Raw genomic sequence first — 16,110 nt, forward strand, 5'->3', positions numbered from 1 at the left:
TGTCCAAGCTTAGAGGGCAAAAATTAAATGCTCAATCGGTTTTTGTAATAATAATGATAATAATAATCTGCTTCAATGAAACTTAATGCAGTAAATCGGGGTGCATGTCCGTACCATTCCTTCTGCTTTCATTATTTGGAACCCGACCGTATTCCCTAAATTGCGGAAATTTAGCTGAACTCTGTTGGGTTTAGATACTCATTGAAGTAAGTCAAATCTCAACGTCAAAAAGCTTTGAGTAAAACGAAAAACGTAAACATTGCAGAAATTCATTTTAAAAAATGAGAGCACATCAATTGTAGGAGACCACAAACTACCAATAAAAACTTTTAAAAATTTTAAAAGCGCGGGACATCTTCTAAAATCAATGATTTTAATCTTCAAACTTCAACTCGGAGATTCTCGTCTCCAAGAAGTAGATTATGAGCAGTGTCATATTTGGACGCAAAGAGCAAACTTTTATGCTACATATAATTTTTTTGTTTGTTCTGTCAATTGAGTAAGATGGCAAACTGTGAAACAAATAGCACTCAGTTCTAAATGAGACGAAGCAAGTGATTTGAAAAGTTCTTAACTTTGAAGGTATTTGATTGCTTACAAATTAAATTAATCTGATAGCGAATACCATTTTACTGATTACTTTCTTAAGCTGTATTTGGTATGCGAATTCTCTATTAAGAATAACAACTAAATACCTGCATTCATCTTATGGTTTCACTGAGTGAATTTTGATTTGAATGCAATTGACAGTATCCTTCATCGAGTTGATTTGTTTCTTGTGTTGTTTATTTTGCTTCAGTGGTTTTTGAGCCCTAACTTTTAAGTACTGTTCTTTTTTAGGGCAGATTTTTTGCATCGTCTGTGAATTGTAAAACAGTGGAAATTTTCCCGGTTGATTTACTGAAATCATTTACATTAAATATGAAAACTAGTGGTTTTAGTACAGTACCTTTTGGAACACCATGATTTATTATCGTTCAGTCTGATTGAATGCCATGATTTGTTATCGTCTAGTCATATTTCGTCTTTTACACACTGTTTCCTTTTACTCACAAACAAATTTAATAAAGATCACGCATTATCTCCAAAAGCACATTTTTCAGTTTTTTGTATGAAAATGTCTAAGCATATAAAGGTAAAATTGAGTTAAAATCTGGGACTGTCTCTTATTTCTGCGACGAATTGATTCCTTTTCTATGCAGGACACGTAAGTTATCAAGACACGACTTCGCTTTTGGGAATCAAACTGATTTTTGCTAATAGTTTTATATCTGAATGTTCTACCATCTGTTCCCGAAATTTTCCACAAATTTTGCTAATGGATTAACCAAAATTGGGCGATAGTGCCAGGAAGAAGTCTGTCGCCTTTCTTATAGATAGGATCTTTACATATTCTTTAGGGAACGTGTTAGCGTTTATAGGCTCAATATTAGCAAATGGTTTCGAATAGACATTTTTTTAAAAATCTATGCTTGGGCAGGTGTATACCCTGGTCAAGCTGATTTTCATGTTGGTGTTTTGTCAAAAAATTTTTATACTTCCTTCCTGGTGGCTGGCCTAAAATTGAATTCAATTCCCTTAAAAATCAATGAAGGCCTGTCAGGAGCGTTTTTTCCTCGCAAATTTGAAATCCAGAGAGCTAAATATTTTTTCAAACAGTTAGCAAATTTTCTCTTTCTTCTGATATCAAGTTGTCCGCTCAGCTGTAAAATTTCTGTTAGCTCATTTGAAGTCTTAACTTTGATACACTTTCATTGTTTTTTGATCCTTGAAAATTCTCGAAAAAGTGCTTTGCATAATTGTTAGATGCCTTACGCAGTTTTCTATCAAGTGTTTCTCTTTACTTTGTAACTGCTAAAGATCTCTTGTTTAGGATTTTTCCACTAATTAAATCCGCGATGCTTTGCATTAATCAAATTAACCTTGTTTGAGTTTTTTTGTCTTTTTGAAAGGTGCTTGATGTTTTGATATCTTCAAATTTTTTATTAAATCCTTGAAAGATTGATTCAGTTTTACCCGAAATTTTGTTCCAGTTGTCTGGTACATTGTGGACTAGTCTTGCTGATCATTGTCACGGTTATGTTTAAATTGTATATATCTTCTTTTCTAGCGTAATAAACACTCCTTATTTTGTTGTTTACATTCTTCTTTCAAGGATAATTGATTTACAATTGTGAAATAGCGTTTTCGAATATTGACTCAATTAGTGTCTTTTCCCCAAATTATTTTAGAAATAAAGCAATGGCCGATTAAAGAAAATTTGCCTGCATTTGTCCATGTTGCTTTTTTTGTTCACATATTGAAGTCTATTATCTGCAACAAAGTTATTAATCAACTATTTCCCAATGAGCATTTTTGTTGTAATCTCCAAACAGGATCCAATTATCTGTGTTAGAATGATTATTTGAGATTTCTACTGTCATCTTATTGAGAAAGAATCTTGAAAGGTTTACGTTTGAGCTGTAGGCCAAATTTATGATCATGTTTCTTTCAGAGGTTCAGATACTTGTATCAATAATGATTTAAAATAAACGTTACCTACACCTCTCCTTCTTTAAAATTTAGTTAATGATGACCTGAGCTGGTGAATAACCCGATCACTACTGCATAAAAAGAATAGGAATTTTGTTTTCTTTATCCATTTTTCATTAACAGCTAGGAAAGACAATTGGTCTGAGAGTTGTCAAAAAATTTGACAATTTTTCTAATTTATTACTCAGACCTCTACAATCCATGTCCCAAAGCTCATGAGTACCTTTGTCCAACCCTTGTCTTTGAAGCACTTGAGAAGCTCTTGACGTTACCTTTATTTTGAAGCTCTTGCTAAACGCGTCTAAAGGTTTCTCTTTTGAGGTAGAAGCTTGAGCTTTTCGGCCGCCTCTCCACTTTTATATAATTGAAATTTAGGGCGCTTAGGAGAAGTGGCTAGTTGTTTTTGAGCGGGAATTATGGTTTTGGTTAATGCGCTTTTAAGATTTTATTTCTGTGGGTACATTTTTGCATTTTTTTATATAATTGGTACTATAAATAATGTAGATGACTATTATATCAGACCATAGTGTTCCAGAGCGATGAATGTATCTATGCACACTGAATTGTTCTGGACTCTGTCAAATTTGAAGAACCGTAATTATGAAAACTGAATTAATAATTGCATTAATGTATAATTGTGGAGCTGCGTTTGCGCTATCCATGCTAAAGTATCATTACTGCACAAGATGTCAATTTTGAAAGCAATTATATTAATCGTTGAAATATTTATGCGATTTCGGAGGAACAGTGTGTACAAAATGGGCGAATTGATGCTTGTTTAATTTACAAAAAATCTTTCTGTTGAGGTTGTATATGGGCGAGTAATGTGGAATCCAATCAATTGTACTGCTATATTTTACAACTTTACATTATAATTTGTAATCAATCCATAATATAAAATGCAATGTTCTACCTATGAAAATAAAAAGCTCTTAATCTGAATAACTGTTTGAAGTGTTTTTAAATTAGTGATAGAAGATCCATTTGTTGTGTGTGTATGTGTTTTGCATTGCACTGTGTTGGTACAAAACTGATAGAGGAAGGTTGAGTTACTTGATAAGTTCCCTGAAATGAACAAAAAAAATGTAACATTTTTGGAATCTAATTCCTGGGGTGTTTCGTAAACGTTGGCAAACGTTGGAAAACATTGGTCATCTACTCTATGCATCAAATATTTGAGCTTTTTCGAATTATTATTGCCACTTCCAAGCCTAATGGAACTTCAAAAATTGGCAGATTTTCAGAAAATTTTAAATTGTCAGATGTTTCGTTTTCCCTTCGGAATAAAATTTTTGTTCTCGTTAGTCCGCTTGAACAAATGTATGCCTTTTTGCAAATAGGTATCAATTTTGAATGGCCATAATCTTGCTGTGGTTCAGAATTCAAAGTGATTGAACAAATAGCGAAAGAAGACAGCTTACTTGGTTAATCGAACGAGTCCCTTGACCGTGTGCTTCTTTCTGTTCAGCCAGCCTCCCTCTGCAACGTCTCTCGAGTAGGGGTACTGATCGGGGTATGCAAAATGCACCCCTTGAGGAGTTTGTCCACGCATCATTTTCTCCCTCCCCAGGTGTTCCAAATTAGAACCATCGCTCTTGCTGCGACCCAAACTAACTGATCTTTGATGAGTGGGAATTCCAGCTGGTTGCTGCTGCGGCTTTATTTGTATACTGGAATCATCGGCTGTGAATTGCTGAGCAATAACTTGCTCGTTTTGAGCGTCTGTAAGTTGTATCGGATCAAAGAAATAGAGTTTTTCTTCCGATAAAGTTCCATCTGGCTGTACCTGCTGGATAATTTGTGTTGATGACTTTTTATTGGGCGGGGGAAGCGTTCGGCTGTAAGTGTATTGAAAAATGCGGTTGCTGTCCGGGTAAATAACTTGTATTTTGTTGCCGGGCATTGTCCGATAGTAGCAAGGTGTTGCGCAAATCTTACTGCCCATGCTTTGGTTGCCGGGGTTGCTTCCGGCCGACGTGTTTGCACCCGCAGCTGCAGCTAGAGATCCCATGCTACTTCCACCTGAGTGCCTGGGAGACATTTGGGCGTCGAGCTTGTTGTTCCCTGACAACGAGGAAGAAGGTGACAGCACTGAGTCTGCAGGTGATCGAATCTGATTGGGCGACGAGCACGTGGGGTCACCGTTTGGTAGCTGAATGTTGGGAATATTCCCAGTTGACGTTGCCTGGATTACTGGATTGGCGGAGGTCCCCGAAGCCGCCATAACTTGTTGTTGCTGAGGTTGTGCAGTGGTCCTGGCTGGACTTTGAGCGGTACTTCGGGAACCTTGGTCGACTATAATAACTTGTGATGGTATTGAAACTAACTGACCTTGCTGTGTTTTAATGACTGGTTGAATATTAGCATTAGCGACCATCGCCGGCTGTTGAGCGTAGACAAATTGTCCAACCGCATTTTGCTGTGACGCTATTTGTGGTTGCGATGACGTAATCTGTGACACAACTTGAGGAACGTTGCCGGATGACATAATTTGTTGCTGCTGCTGAATTTGTGCGTTACTGGCAGCTTGAATTTGTCGTCTTGAATCGTAGAATTCTGCTAGCATAGGAGTCATCTGAGTAGTTTGGATAATTTGGGGAGGTCCGTATCCTTGTTGAATAATCTGTTGCTGTGGAATTCCTGCTGCCATTTGCAGTTGTTGCAACTCGCTGTTAGCACGATTAGCATCCTGGAAAAATGTTTTTTTTTCTGTTATTGTGATACTAACTTTGGTACTGAAATAATACGATTTGAATATCCAAGAAGCAACAAAAATATAAAATATATTAAATTGAATCTTAGGGTTGGAGCAACATGGTGGACAGACTTAGGTTTTAGTGCTTTTAGGTATCTTACTTGAACGCGCAGAAGGTATACTTAATCATAGCCCAAAACTGGCGACAAAGAAGACAAATTTAAGTAGAGAAAAAATCGGATCTTTTGTTGATGAATCTTTTGTGTTGTTACAAATTTGTTGTTTTCTAATTAAAGGTGAAAAACGTGATCAAAAGGTAAAGCGAATAAAAAAACATAGCAGGACAATTCCTGACGTACAATTGAAAGAATTTTCATTGACTAATCAAAATACAAGATCTAGAACCGACTGATTGAATTGGGAAAACCATTTCCAACAAAATCAGACCAAAAATTGAAAAAAAAAACGGAAAGTTAAAATGTTGCATGTGAACAAAAAACCACCAGCGAGAAAGGGAAATTTGTTTTAAAAAACTAGGCCTAGAATGAACTATGAATTTATTGGGAAACCCATTTAAAAAAATCTTATCCAAAAACTGAAAAAACAGTCAAAATTCAAATGAAATTGCGCATGTGAACAAATACTCACTAGCGAGAAAGCGAATTTTCCTTCAATCAACGTTTTCTCACTCTACTTTAAAATTAGAGGAAAAAAATTTACGCCGCAAAACCACTCGCTTTTTCGCTCCACTTCCTGTTTCGGCGTGACCAAAATCACTACTCCAATTGGACTTCAATAATCATGAAAATGTGTGAACAGATCTTAAAAAAGACGGCGCCCCAAAACAGTTCAAATTCTTGGAATTGTAAAAAGGTGAGTGCCTAAATAATACCCGTTGAGAGGCTGACGGCGGCTATTAATAAGCACTCAAACTTTTTTTCGTTCTTTGGATAATTTTAAAAAAGTATATTCCTTTAATCCCCAAATACAACGAGACTCTCTTATCACGGGCAAAACAAGTCTTTTTTGCTGCATAGTCTCTAGGGTGAGCCTCGGTAGCCTCTAAGCGTCTCTGGTTGTCAGTTTCGGTGAATAACACTGAGGATGCTCTTAGAAAACTGCTCAGGAACTTAATGTTCTCTTGTTTTGCCTGTTTTTCCCTTTTCTAGCCTATTTGTCAGACAAAAAATGATCAGGTGTACAAAAAATTGCTTTAAAAAATAAATAGGTCCAATTTAATTGCTGCAAACTTTGTCTAAGATCAATTAATTGTCTATCTGTGATGAAAGTCGATTCTAATAGTTTCTGGACAAGTTTAATCACAAAAATAATATTTTTAAAAAATACACTAATCAATTTGACAACAGGGCTTGAGAAACCTCATTAATTCTGCAACTTGAGAAGTAGAAACCAAAGATATTTCGGAGATGTATTTGAAACACTATCTTCTGTGCACTAGTGAGCTGTGTTTGTGCAATGAGTTATTTCCTTTTCCTTTGTTTTTCGCGGTTTTCAATAATTAACTTTGAGGGGTATCACTTCGCAATACTCCGAAGAAGTTATGATTCTGCAAAATCTTAGTGCTGATGTAGTTTTCTAATTTTCAATTAAATACAAGATATTAAATTTCTTTTAGATTGTAAATAAAACTTTTTTTCAATATTAGCCAATAAAATTATTTTTTTCAATATTAGGCCATAAACGATTTCAAGACATTAAAGGTATCAACGATTTCAAGACATTTTTCTTTCCTTTGACATAAATATTAAAAGCGCCAGTAATTATGAAGCGAAACTTAGCACTCTTTTTTTATGCCGTAGTGTGTGAGGATAGTAATTTGACAAGAAATAACAGTAATAAGAGTTTGGCCTAAAATTATCTACTAAATTACGCGCTGTTCAGAATCACTGCGCCATATATAACTATGGTTTTAATAATGTGGAACTTTATGCCATACGTATAATATGTGGCGTATGCTACATTTTTTTGAACCAAAAAAAATAAAGGTTGCGGTTGTACAAACTGAAAAGTTTTCAAAACCTACCTTTTTTCAGGTTTTCTTCGCCAGGGACAACTATTTTAACTTTTTTAAATGAGAATTTTCTGCATTGGAAAAATGGAGGGAAAGCATACTAGTATCTAGCTATTCTGATAGTTTTAGTATTTTATTATTACATATATATTTGATTACAATCGTTTTATTGGAGAATACAAACCCATCTAGTCATTTTTTCTGTATGTATGTTTGTGAAATTGTTGTTTGTTTCCTTGAAAATCACATTTGCCTCTTAAAATTCAAAATTTAGACGAATCTTGGTTTGTGGTTTTTCGTTTGTTTCTCAAATGTAGCATTTCTCATTTAACTGAACGTGAATCGGGGTTACATGACACGAGTAAAATAATACGGGTCACACGAAACAATTCATCGCCCTTGTCTTAAAAAACAGTTAGATATATTCAAAGTGGATCATTCTGGTGACATGAATGACCCACTTTGAATATATCAAATTGTTTTTTTAGGACAAGGGCGATGAGTTGTTTGGCGTGGCCCCTATTATTTTACCCGTATCATTTAACCACGATTATTTGACCTCTCTATCATTTCACATATCGATTCATTATGTAATGAGTTATTAACCCATGGTTGACTCTACTGGCAATTGTAAACATCAGTAGTCTAGTATCAAAAACCTCAATGTCTGGAAACTATTACAATATTATTTTCAGACAGAAATTTTCTGGTCCAATGAGATACAACTCCTAAAGAAATGTTTCCACGAATTTTGAGGCGTGTCGGTGGTCTCCTATGTAATATAAAACATAGAAATTTAAACAACATAAAAATTAGAAGCAGATTTTTGAGAGTTCTTTCAATATTCAAGAACATGAAAATTGCACTCCTATTTCATGGACTCTGTTTACCGTTTTCATTAAATGCCATTGAAAGCAATAAACTAAATTCCCTCCCTTCTACCAAATGCCTCTCAAATTAGGTGAAGCATGTTAGCCATTCTTAACAAACATAGCCTCAAATTGGACAATATAATCAGGAATGCGTTTAGTTATTCGTTCCTCTCATTCAACGGTACCATACGTGGAGTGTGTCTGTTCATGTGTTGTAACAGTGGGCTAAATCCCAATGGAGTTGGAGGGCGAGGGGAATTGGTGATTGGACCCTGTCAACTCTTGTTCTGTTTAGTCTGTTGACATGTCTATAATTAGTTTCGACTCGTTTCTCTCTCTTTCTCTGTCTACCGCTACCCCTCCCTCAAAATGTTGCAGGGATGATGACCGACGAGGAGTTTAGCCGACACGAAAAAAATGACAAATTTATTGGACGTCTTAATTCTGATTTGTCGACAAATCGGATTCGTCAATGTCAAATGTCATTAAATCGTCCAACTATTACAATGGATTTTAGTCGGATTCAAGTAACATTTTTTGGTTGTCGGCTAACTAAACCTCTATTCGCCCAATTTGGCCATCGCCCGTCAAAATTGCTGAGTTCCATATACGTGGCGGGATACTATAATTGAAGTCTATTTACGTAATATGGCTCTCTCTGTGACATTTGAGCTGATGAGTTTATCAAAAAAGGCATTATTCAACAGTCGACGGGGAGTAGTTCTTCCACAAGTAATTTTCTGTGACAATTTATTTGAGGCAAATAGATGATTTAGTTGGCAGCCGCGGGTTATTGGGAATTTGAGCAACCAAATGGTTATTACGGCGAGAACAGTATCCAGACATTTGAAAGAGCGACTTAGTGCAAGTAGTGTTTATTATAGTTGATAGTTTTTGGAGTTTATGGGAGGCGAGAGTAGCCCTTGTAATTAAATAACCGACTATAGGTAACCCAATAAAAGGATATGAAAACATTATTGATGCTTGTATTTTAATGGCAGTCGTTCTGTTTTTCTTTATACAAAAATCATAAAACATTTTTAATAAGTTTGGGTGTCTCAGAATTGTTATAGTTTATCTTATCGCCATATTTGTTTGATAGTTGAGGGGTAGGGCGTATGCGAAATGGTCTTAAAATGCTCCTCTTTGATAACGCAGAAATAATAACAAATATTGCTTAAGGTAACTTTGTCAATGGCTATGATTACTTACCGCAATTTCGGGTAGTAGGTGTGCCTCTAAGTCCTTTGTGAACTTGTGCAGTTTGTTTTTGAATGCGTGCCCAGCTCCTGTAAGCCCTTTCTTTTTCTTCTAAAACAATTTCTCATAAAAATTTGCTTGAATTAAATCTCCTCACTCAGTTTACTGCTCTGTAAACAAATATACTATTTAGTGGACTTTACTATCTTTAAATCAGCCTGAAAAACAGAAATTAAAAGTCACGGTTGACTGGATGCATCAGGTTAATAAATTTTCTACTTTCTTAATGACTGTTTGAATGTAATAAAAGACCACTGAAGTTTGTTTGTTACTAAAAAAAGCTGAATTTACTCATTATTTTCTATTATTACAAAGTCAATTTGTTCTGCTATTGTTCCAAACCTAATGAAAGGGGGGTTAGAAACTTTATACCACTCCTACTTTTCTGTTATGATAATTGTTAAGCCCACCGATATCTTTAAGGGAGAGATACAAAAATGGCGAGTTTTGGTGATCTGGCGTAACCTTAGAACATTTTTGCTAAGCGAATAGAATATTTTGTTCGTGTGCGGCATTTTGAAAGCATTCTTTAATATTTTTTTTCAAATAACATTATTAGCACATTAGTAGCACATTATTGTACGTTGGGGAGTGTTTTGACAATTTTGAGGGTATTATTTGATTTTGAGATGAAATTTTTGAACTGTTTTTGTCATGATGCCCTTTTAAACGCCGTTTTTGTAATTTTCGTCAATTTTGTGAATCTGTTTTTTTATTTGGTATCAGTATAATGTTTATGTGAAGAACAATTAATCAAATTAAGTCAACTTTCGTCCTGTTTTTGTTTTTCTATTTTTTGTGATTTCTGATATTTATGGGTTCTGGGCTTTGTGCATTTTTGGTTAACTGCTCATATTTATTGCTTATTTAGAAGTGGTGTTTTGGTATTGCTGTCAATACTATGGAATTGACTTTCGTCCTGTTTTTGTTTTTCTATTTTTTGTGATTTCTGATATTTATGGGTTCTGGACTTTGTGCATTTTTGGTTAACTGCTCATATTTATTGCTTATTTAGAAGTGGTGTTTTGGTATTGCTGTCAATACTATGGCAATCATACGGCTAGTCATTGATTGTAGATGAAGGATATCTCACGGAAAGTTGACAGTGATTTTTTAAATTGGCACATTTGACAGTTTTATTTACTTTTTATCAGAAAGTTTGTCAGATTTTGGTTTTTCATTCATTTGCTACCTTTTTCTAACTGAATGTTTTATTGAAGTAAGTCGCTGTGAAAGTGAGTAGTTAAATGGAGTCGATTTCGCAGTCTTACTGCTGTGTTTTTATTTTGACGTCAAACGTCAATATGTTTGTTGCAATACTATTTTTGTTTCGACACGCTTTTTTCCAATCAGATTTTGTTAATTCATTCATGCGTCACGTCAGTCACTTGGATTGAATTTTTTGCTCATTCACTTGAACAGTTTTTTTGATCACACGTGACTTAACTCACTCTCAAAATGACTTTTCTTCTCGAAATTGCCGATCGAATTTGAATTTTTAGGGCACCTTTACAGTTTATTTGCCTAAACCAACTACAGACACCGCAATAATTTGTATAGAAACTTTCTTAGTTTTTTAGGTCTCAAGATTTTAATTTGTATTTTGAGAGAATACATGTTTATGAAGTAATCTCAGCTAATTTCTGGCAGTGAGCCAGCTATGTTTATAAAAGGGTGTTAGATCTTGACTATGATTTTATGACGCCACCTCCAAAATAGAAGAGCTCTTCTACTTTGGAGGTGGCGTCATAAAATCATAGTCAAGGTCTAACACCCTTTTATAAACATAGCTGGCTCACTAAAAACGAGTTTTGTTCATGGTTTTCTTGGGAACCATGAAAAACCCATCATGGATTTCTTGGCAACCATTGAAATGCCATAAATGGTTTTCTTGGCAACCATGCCAGGATCATTCAGAAAACCCGGATACCTCCTCAATTGTCAACAGGTACGTTTTCAAGCGGTTTTTACCGGTTGTGGTAAAAACGAGTTTTGTACATGGATTTCTTGGGAACCATTGAAATACCATAAATAGTTTTCTTGGCAACCATTGCAAGATCATGCAGGAACTTTTTTCATGGCCTCTATGGTACCATATATGGTTCTTGGATATGGTTGCCAAGAAAGGAGAGCAGGGCTGGTAGCTTTTTGTTCAAATAAGCACAATTATTTTTCTTTTTGACCGTAAGAATTTTATATTCAAGTTGCTGCATTAAATATTACCGACTCACTTGTTCTTGACTCTAGTGTCAGAAAAATAGTTAGATCATGCACAAATATTTTGTTTGGTGCCATTCGAAATTCAATTTTACTCACATTTCGCAGGTTTTTTTTTTCAATTTAAACTTGTGTTCTGTGATTTTTGTACTCCAGACGTTTGACCCGACAAAATAAACTTTCAATGTCCAGAAAAAGACCATAGGAGGTATGGTAAAAGGTATCTACATTCCTGTATTAGACTTTTTGGAGAGTATTGTTTACTTTGATTATCTTCAAATTTAATTAAATAGCTTGAAGATTTGCTTTTCTGATATCATACAGGAAGATTCGTCACTAAAAAATTGGCCAGTTCACGTTAACTCACCCTCATTGTAATAACCTGCTACTTGTGTTAGGGAACGAGGGTTTATGTTTCCAAATCACCAAATTCGGGGGCTAATTGGACAAAATGGAGTCAGAATAAAATTGGAGACCTGTTTGTGTGGCGTTGTCATCATGTGAAGTTGCTGCTGTTGCATGATGGGCACAGCCGCAATTGCCTGGTATGGTCCAGGAGTTGCAGCCGGTTGATAAATTTGCACTGGAGGGGTCTTCGCTTGGCTCTTGGTCATGGCGACCAACTCTGAGTCACTTTTTGTACCGGGGCCATCGGTGTCAGTGATTCCGCCGTCACTCACAGTTCCAGGATCATATCCTGTAGTACCGCCTCCAGCTTGGTAGTGCTGAGCGGGGGTCGCGGCGAGCATACGGCGTGTGGCGCTGCGCCGGTCGTTCCCTGTAATTCGTTTTCAATATTTTTTTTACTAATATTGGTTGCAGTTTACTTTGAAAGACGATTGGTAACAATTTGCTCATATTTGTAAGCACGTTTTGTTATGAAAGAAGACCCACGCTCGTTTATTAACATAGCCGGCAGATTGCCGGAATAGCTGCGAAAGAATAGACTTGCGTGCCATATAATAGAGATGGAAACAGATACAAATGTAAGTTATTAAATGTATAAAACATTCCGCGATGAATTAATAAAGCTTGTCAAAATTCATTGCGCAGAAACCCTTTTATTAGGGACCTTTATTACACTTAAAGAGTTCCTTTGACCTTAATTTAATTCAAATTAAACTTCAGTTTTAATGTGCAAAAGTCATTTTATTGAGTGAGGTAAGTCCCGTATGATCAAAATCTAATCACGCAAAAACTTTTGCTAGAAAAAAATTCACGCCGCAAAACCACTCGCCTTTTCGCTCCACTTCCTGTTTCGGCGTGACCAAAACTACTATTCCAATTTGACTTCAAAAATCATGAAAAAGTGTGCACAGATCTTAAAAAAAAGACAGCGCCCCAATACAATTCAAATTATTTGAATTGTAAAAAAACCAAGGAGACCGCAATATAGCTACGCTCAGCTTATAGCTTCGCAGCTATAATAACTCATATTAATCTGTAGCTAAAAGATCGATATTTTGAGTGTCAGAAGTGGAATGATCTTATTAAGTGCGAAATCTGTTTTCATATTAATGGAAAAAATCCAATATTTGAGCTTTACGCAATGCGAGAATGAATATTTGTTTTCGAATTTACAGTTATAATATCATTTTTTAAGTTGTGGTTCCACACTTACCTTGCAGATCATTCACAGGCTGTTTGATTCTGTAAACACCTCCGCTCTTGGTGGAAAAGATATTACCGCCGTCTAGGAAAATTGGTGTTGCCCGTGGGTTTGTCTCAGTACCCTGGAACCTCTTTTGGGCAAATGGCGATTGCGGAGCTTGTTGTGAAAGTCGTGGCGGTACTGAAAACAATGAATCACGCGATTCGCTTGGCTGCATTCGGCTCCCTCTCAACATGCTGTGAGTTAGGGAACTGGGGCCATTATAAGAGTGATCTAAGAGGTTAACTGTTTTCGGCGAACTTTCAATGAATGACGTTTCATGTAGTTTTGCTGGATGCGCTGGAAGTGAAACAGTTGACCGACTTCTCTGTGTTTTTGAGATGCGTCTTGGTTCCGGGGCCTCTTCGAATTGATTTTGCTGCTCAGTTTGAGTCCCCGATTCGTCTTGGGATGCTCCTCGGCTGAACCTTCGACGGTCGGAAGCCTCGACGCTCTTTGCTCGTTCCAGCACAACTAAACCAGTAGGCTGTTCTTTTACTCGTGAGGCGTAGGGAACTGTTGTATAAGAACGTCCCCTATTTTCGAAGTTGATCACTTGTTGAGGAGGGTAAACGGCAGTATAGGACTGACCCTGAATGACAATCTGATGTTGGCGATTGGGTGACATAATTTGACTGACGTAGTATGGTTGAGTCTGTAACTGTGGCTGCTGCTGTAGTGGGGGGTGATTTACAGGAACATTAGTAACTGTTTGGTTCCGGAACAATCGTCGATCGCCAGTAAGAAACTGGGACCCTCTGGCAAGATCATAAGTCGTTTGGTTCGAGTACTGATGCTCCATCATTTGCGATCTGTTGTGTTTTTGCATCAGTTTTGGCTCTGGCTGTTGAGTTGGGTCTGAGGAACTCAGTAAATTTGCGGATGACGTGTTGCTGGCGTTTGTAACCTTGCTTTGATTCATTTGTTGGGGGTTGGTTGCAATGGATTCAGAAATTGATTCGTGTTGTTTCTTTCCTAACTCGTCAATTCCGTAGCTGTTGGAGTCGGATTCTTCGCGACGTCCAGTTATCTAATCATTGGCAATTATTTAGTTTTTCATTTACTGTTAAATGTATTTTGGACTATATGCTTCATTTTAAGTTGTGAGAAACGAAGAAATAATAGGATGATCAAAGTTTGACCTCATTAAATGTTTGCAGGCATTCGTTTTTGCCTGTTTGTTCACATTAACATCCCCTTGTTCGACAGGTATAGAGGAAAAATTTAATTGATCTAAGTTTCGACCTGTTATTACCTCTTAATTCACCCTTTTTTACGAGCGAATGAGCTGCTCGAAGTGTTCCGACGCATTTAGTGGGGGGAGGGACCATATGCTCGACTGGTTTTTTTTGTTCAGTTTTGTCCGTTCGGCCGTACTTGTGTGATATCACTAGACTTTCCTGCAAGCGTGGAGTATTTTAGTTAAAGGGTTTTTGAATTTCGTCTTTTTCGAGGAGCTATCGAGATTTAAATCTTCTGTGAACATTTCACTTTTCACGCTAATTTTGTTAAATTTAGATGAATTTTGGCTCATTTACACTTATTGTTCTGCAAAAATATGTTGAAATTAAGAGCTAATAAGTAAATATTTCTATTTTTATCGCTTAATCATAGTTATAAAACTGCTTTGGACGACCATGTTTTATCATTTTGGACCAATGTTTTGCTAATTTAGCCAAAACTCAGATAATTTGGCGTCGAATCATTTCAGCTATTTTTGTCCCATTTTGCACAAAAATGCATTGAACAATTACTGACAGAACCGCATCATTGAAGAAACAATATACTTGCTGAGCTTCATAATGTCTGTTGAGCTGGTAGAGAACTAATTTTGTAGGTTTGTGTATTTGTTAAAAATTTTTTGGCAATTCTATAATGTTTGTGTGTCCGATTTCATTATAGAGACTTAATAACCCTTATTTGTTCCATTTGTTGTATTTAGGTTTCTAAAAAAACAAAATATTCGAAAAAATTTTTGCATTTTAAAAATCTTTTTTTTTTCTCCAGTTTTTTTGTACATTTTTCATCAAGTTTGTGTCTGAGCATTTTAGTCACCCGAATTTTCCTTCAGTTAGTAATTTAGTAGAGCTGTTTTTTCACTTTGGCTAAGATTTTTATTTAAGTATTTCTTCATTATAAAATTAACACTATTTTCACTTTTCCATAAACTTTAGTCATTTCTTTTTAATGTCTCTGCTCATGAACTGCTTTCAACAATCTTCCCTCTTCTTCTTGCTAAGCTAAATAAAACTTCAAAGGTTTGGGGCTTGCATGATAGATGTCCGAGAAATTCATGTTAACGGTTTTAGAATTTAGTTTTTGTTTTTATCTGATTGTATTTATTCATTTTGCTGTTAAACGCTGCCAAAGAAAATATTTTTAAGAAGTGATTTAGGTATAATCAATGAGACACGTTGTTATTGAGGTGAAGGGACAACATAGCGAAAAGCTACATGTATGGTCAAAGCTCTTACCTTCGCTGATATTTTTTGAAAACATTTTGTCAAAGTTAAAAAAACATTAGTCACAAGCTAAAACCTATAAGCAGATGAGTTGTTATTTTTTGCCAGACAGCTTATATGACCTGTCTTAAATGAGACAAAGTAAGAGGGTATCAAAAACAAAAAACATGAATTCACAGTAATGAAACCATTTGCTAGCAACTGAAAACAACCATTTAATATATGCTTCCATAGAAATACAATTAAGAACAATTGATAATGCAACAAAAAACAATTAAACTTGGCAAAAAAATTACATTGACATTTTTGAAATCAAATTGTTTCACATTAAAAAAACCGTTAGCAATCAAGTGACCTCAATAATTATTTTTTATTAGGACTGTATCGAA

At 35.7% G+C, this 16,110-nt stretch overlaps 1 protein-coding gene across 6 annotated transcripts in view; it reads right to left on the reverse strand.

Moving 5' to 3' along the window:
* Nucleotides 1-3,127: 3,127 nt before the first annotated feature.
* The window catches only part of LOC142342658 (uncharacterized), a 102,791-nt gene continuing 89,808 nt past the window's right edge, over nucleotides 3,128-16,110 (reverse strand). For 5 of the 6 annotated variants that reach the window (XM_075394113.1, XM_075394112.1, XM_075394117.1 and 2 more), the window contains exons 10-14: nucleotides 13,230-14,289; nucleotides 12,085-12,386; nucleotides 9,344-9,442; nucleotides 3,954-5,221; nucleotides 3,128-3,597 (exon numbers count right to left, since the gene is read on the reverse strand). In XM_075394113.1, coding sequence (XP_075250228.1) covers nucleotides 3,582-3,597; nucleotides 3,954-5,221; nucleotides 9,344-9,442; nucleotides 12,085-12,386; nucleotides 13,230-14,289 — 2,745 coding nt within the window. In that variant the 3' untranslated portion in view covers nucleotides 3,128-3,581. The remainder of the gene's footprint in view (nucleotides 3,598-3,953; nucleotides 5,222-9,343; nucleotides 9,443-12,084; nucleotides 12,387-13,229; nucleotides 14,290-16,110) is intronic. The other variant, XM_075394118.1, reaches the window with a different exon arrangement.

This window comes from Convolutriloba macropyga, chromosome 7 (genome assembly GCF_964194025.1).
Source record: "Convolutriloba macropyga chromosome 7, txConMacr16.3, whole genome shotgun sequence".
NCBI lineage: Eukaryota > Metazoa > Xenacoelomorpha > Acoela > Convolutidae > Convolutriloba > Convolutriloba macropyga.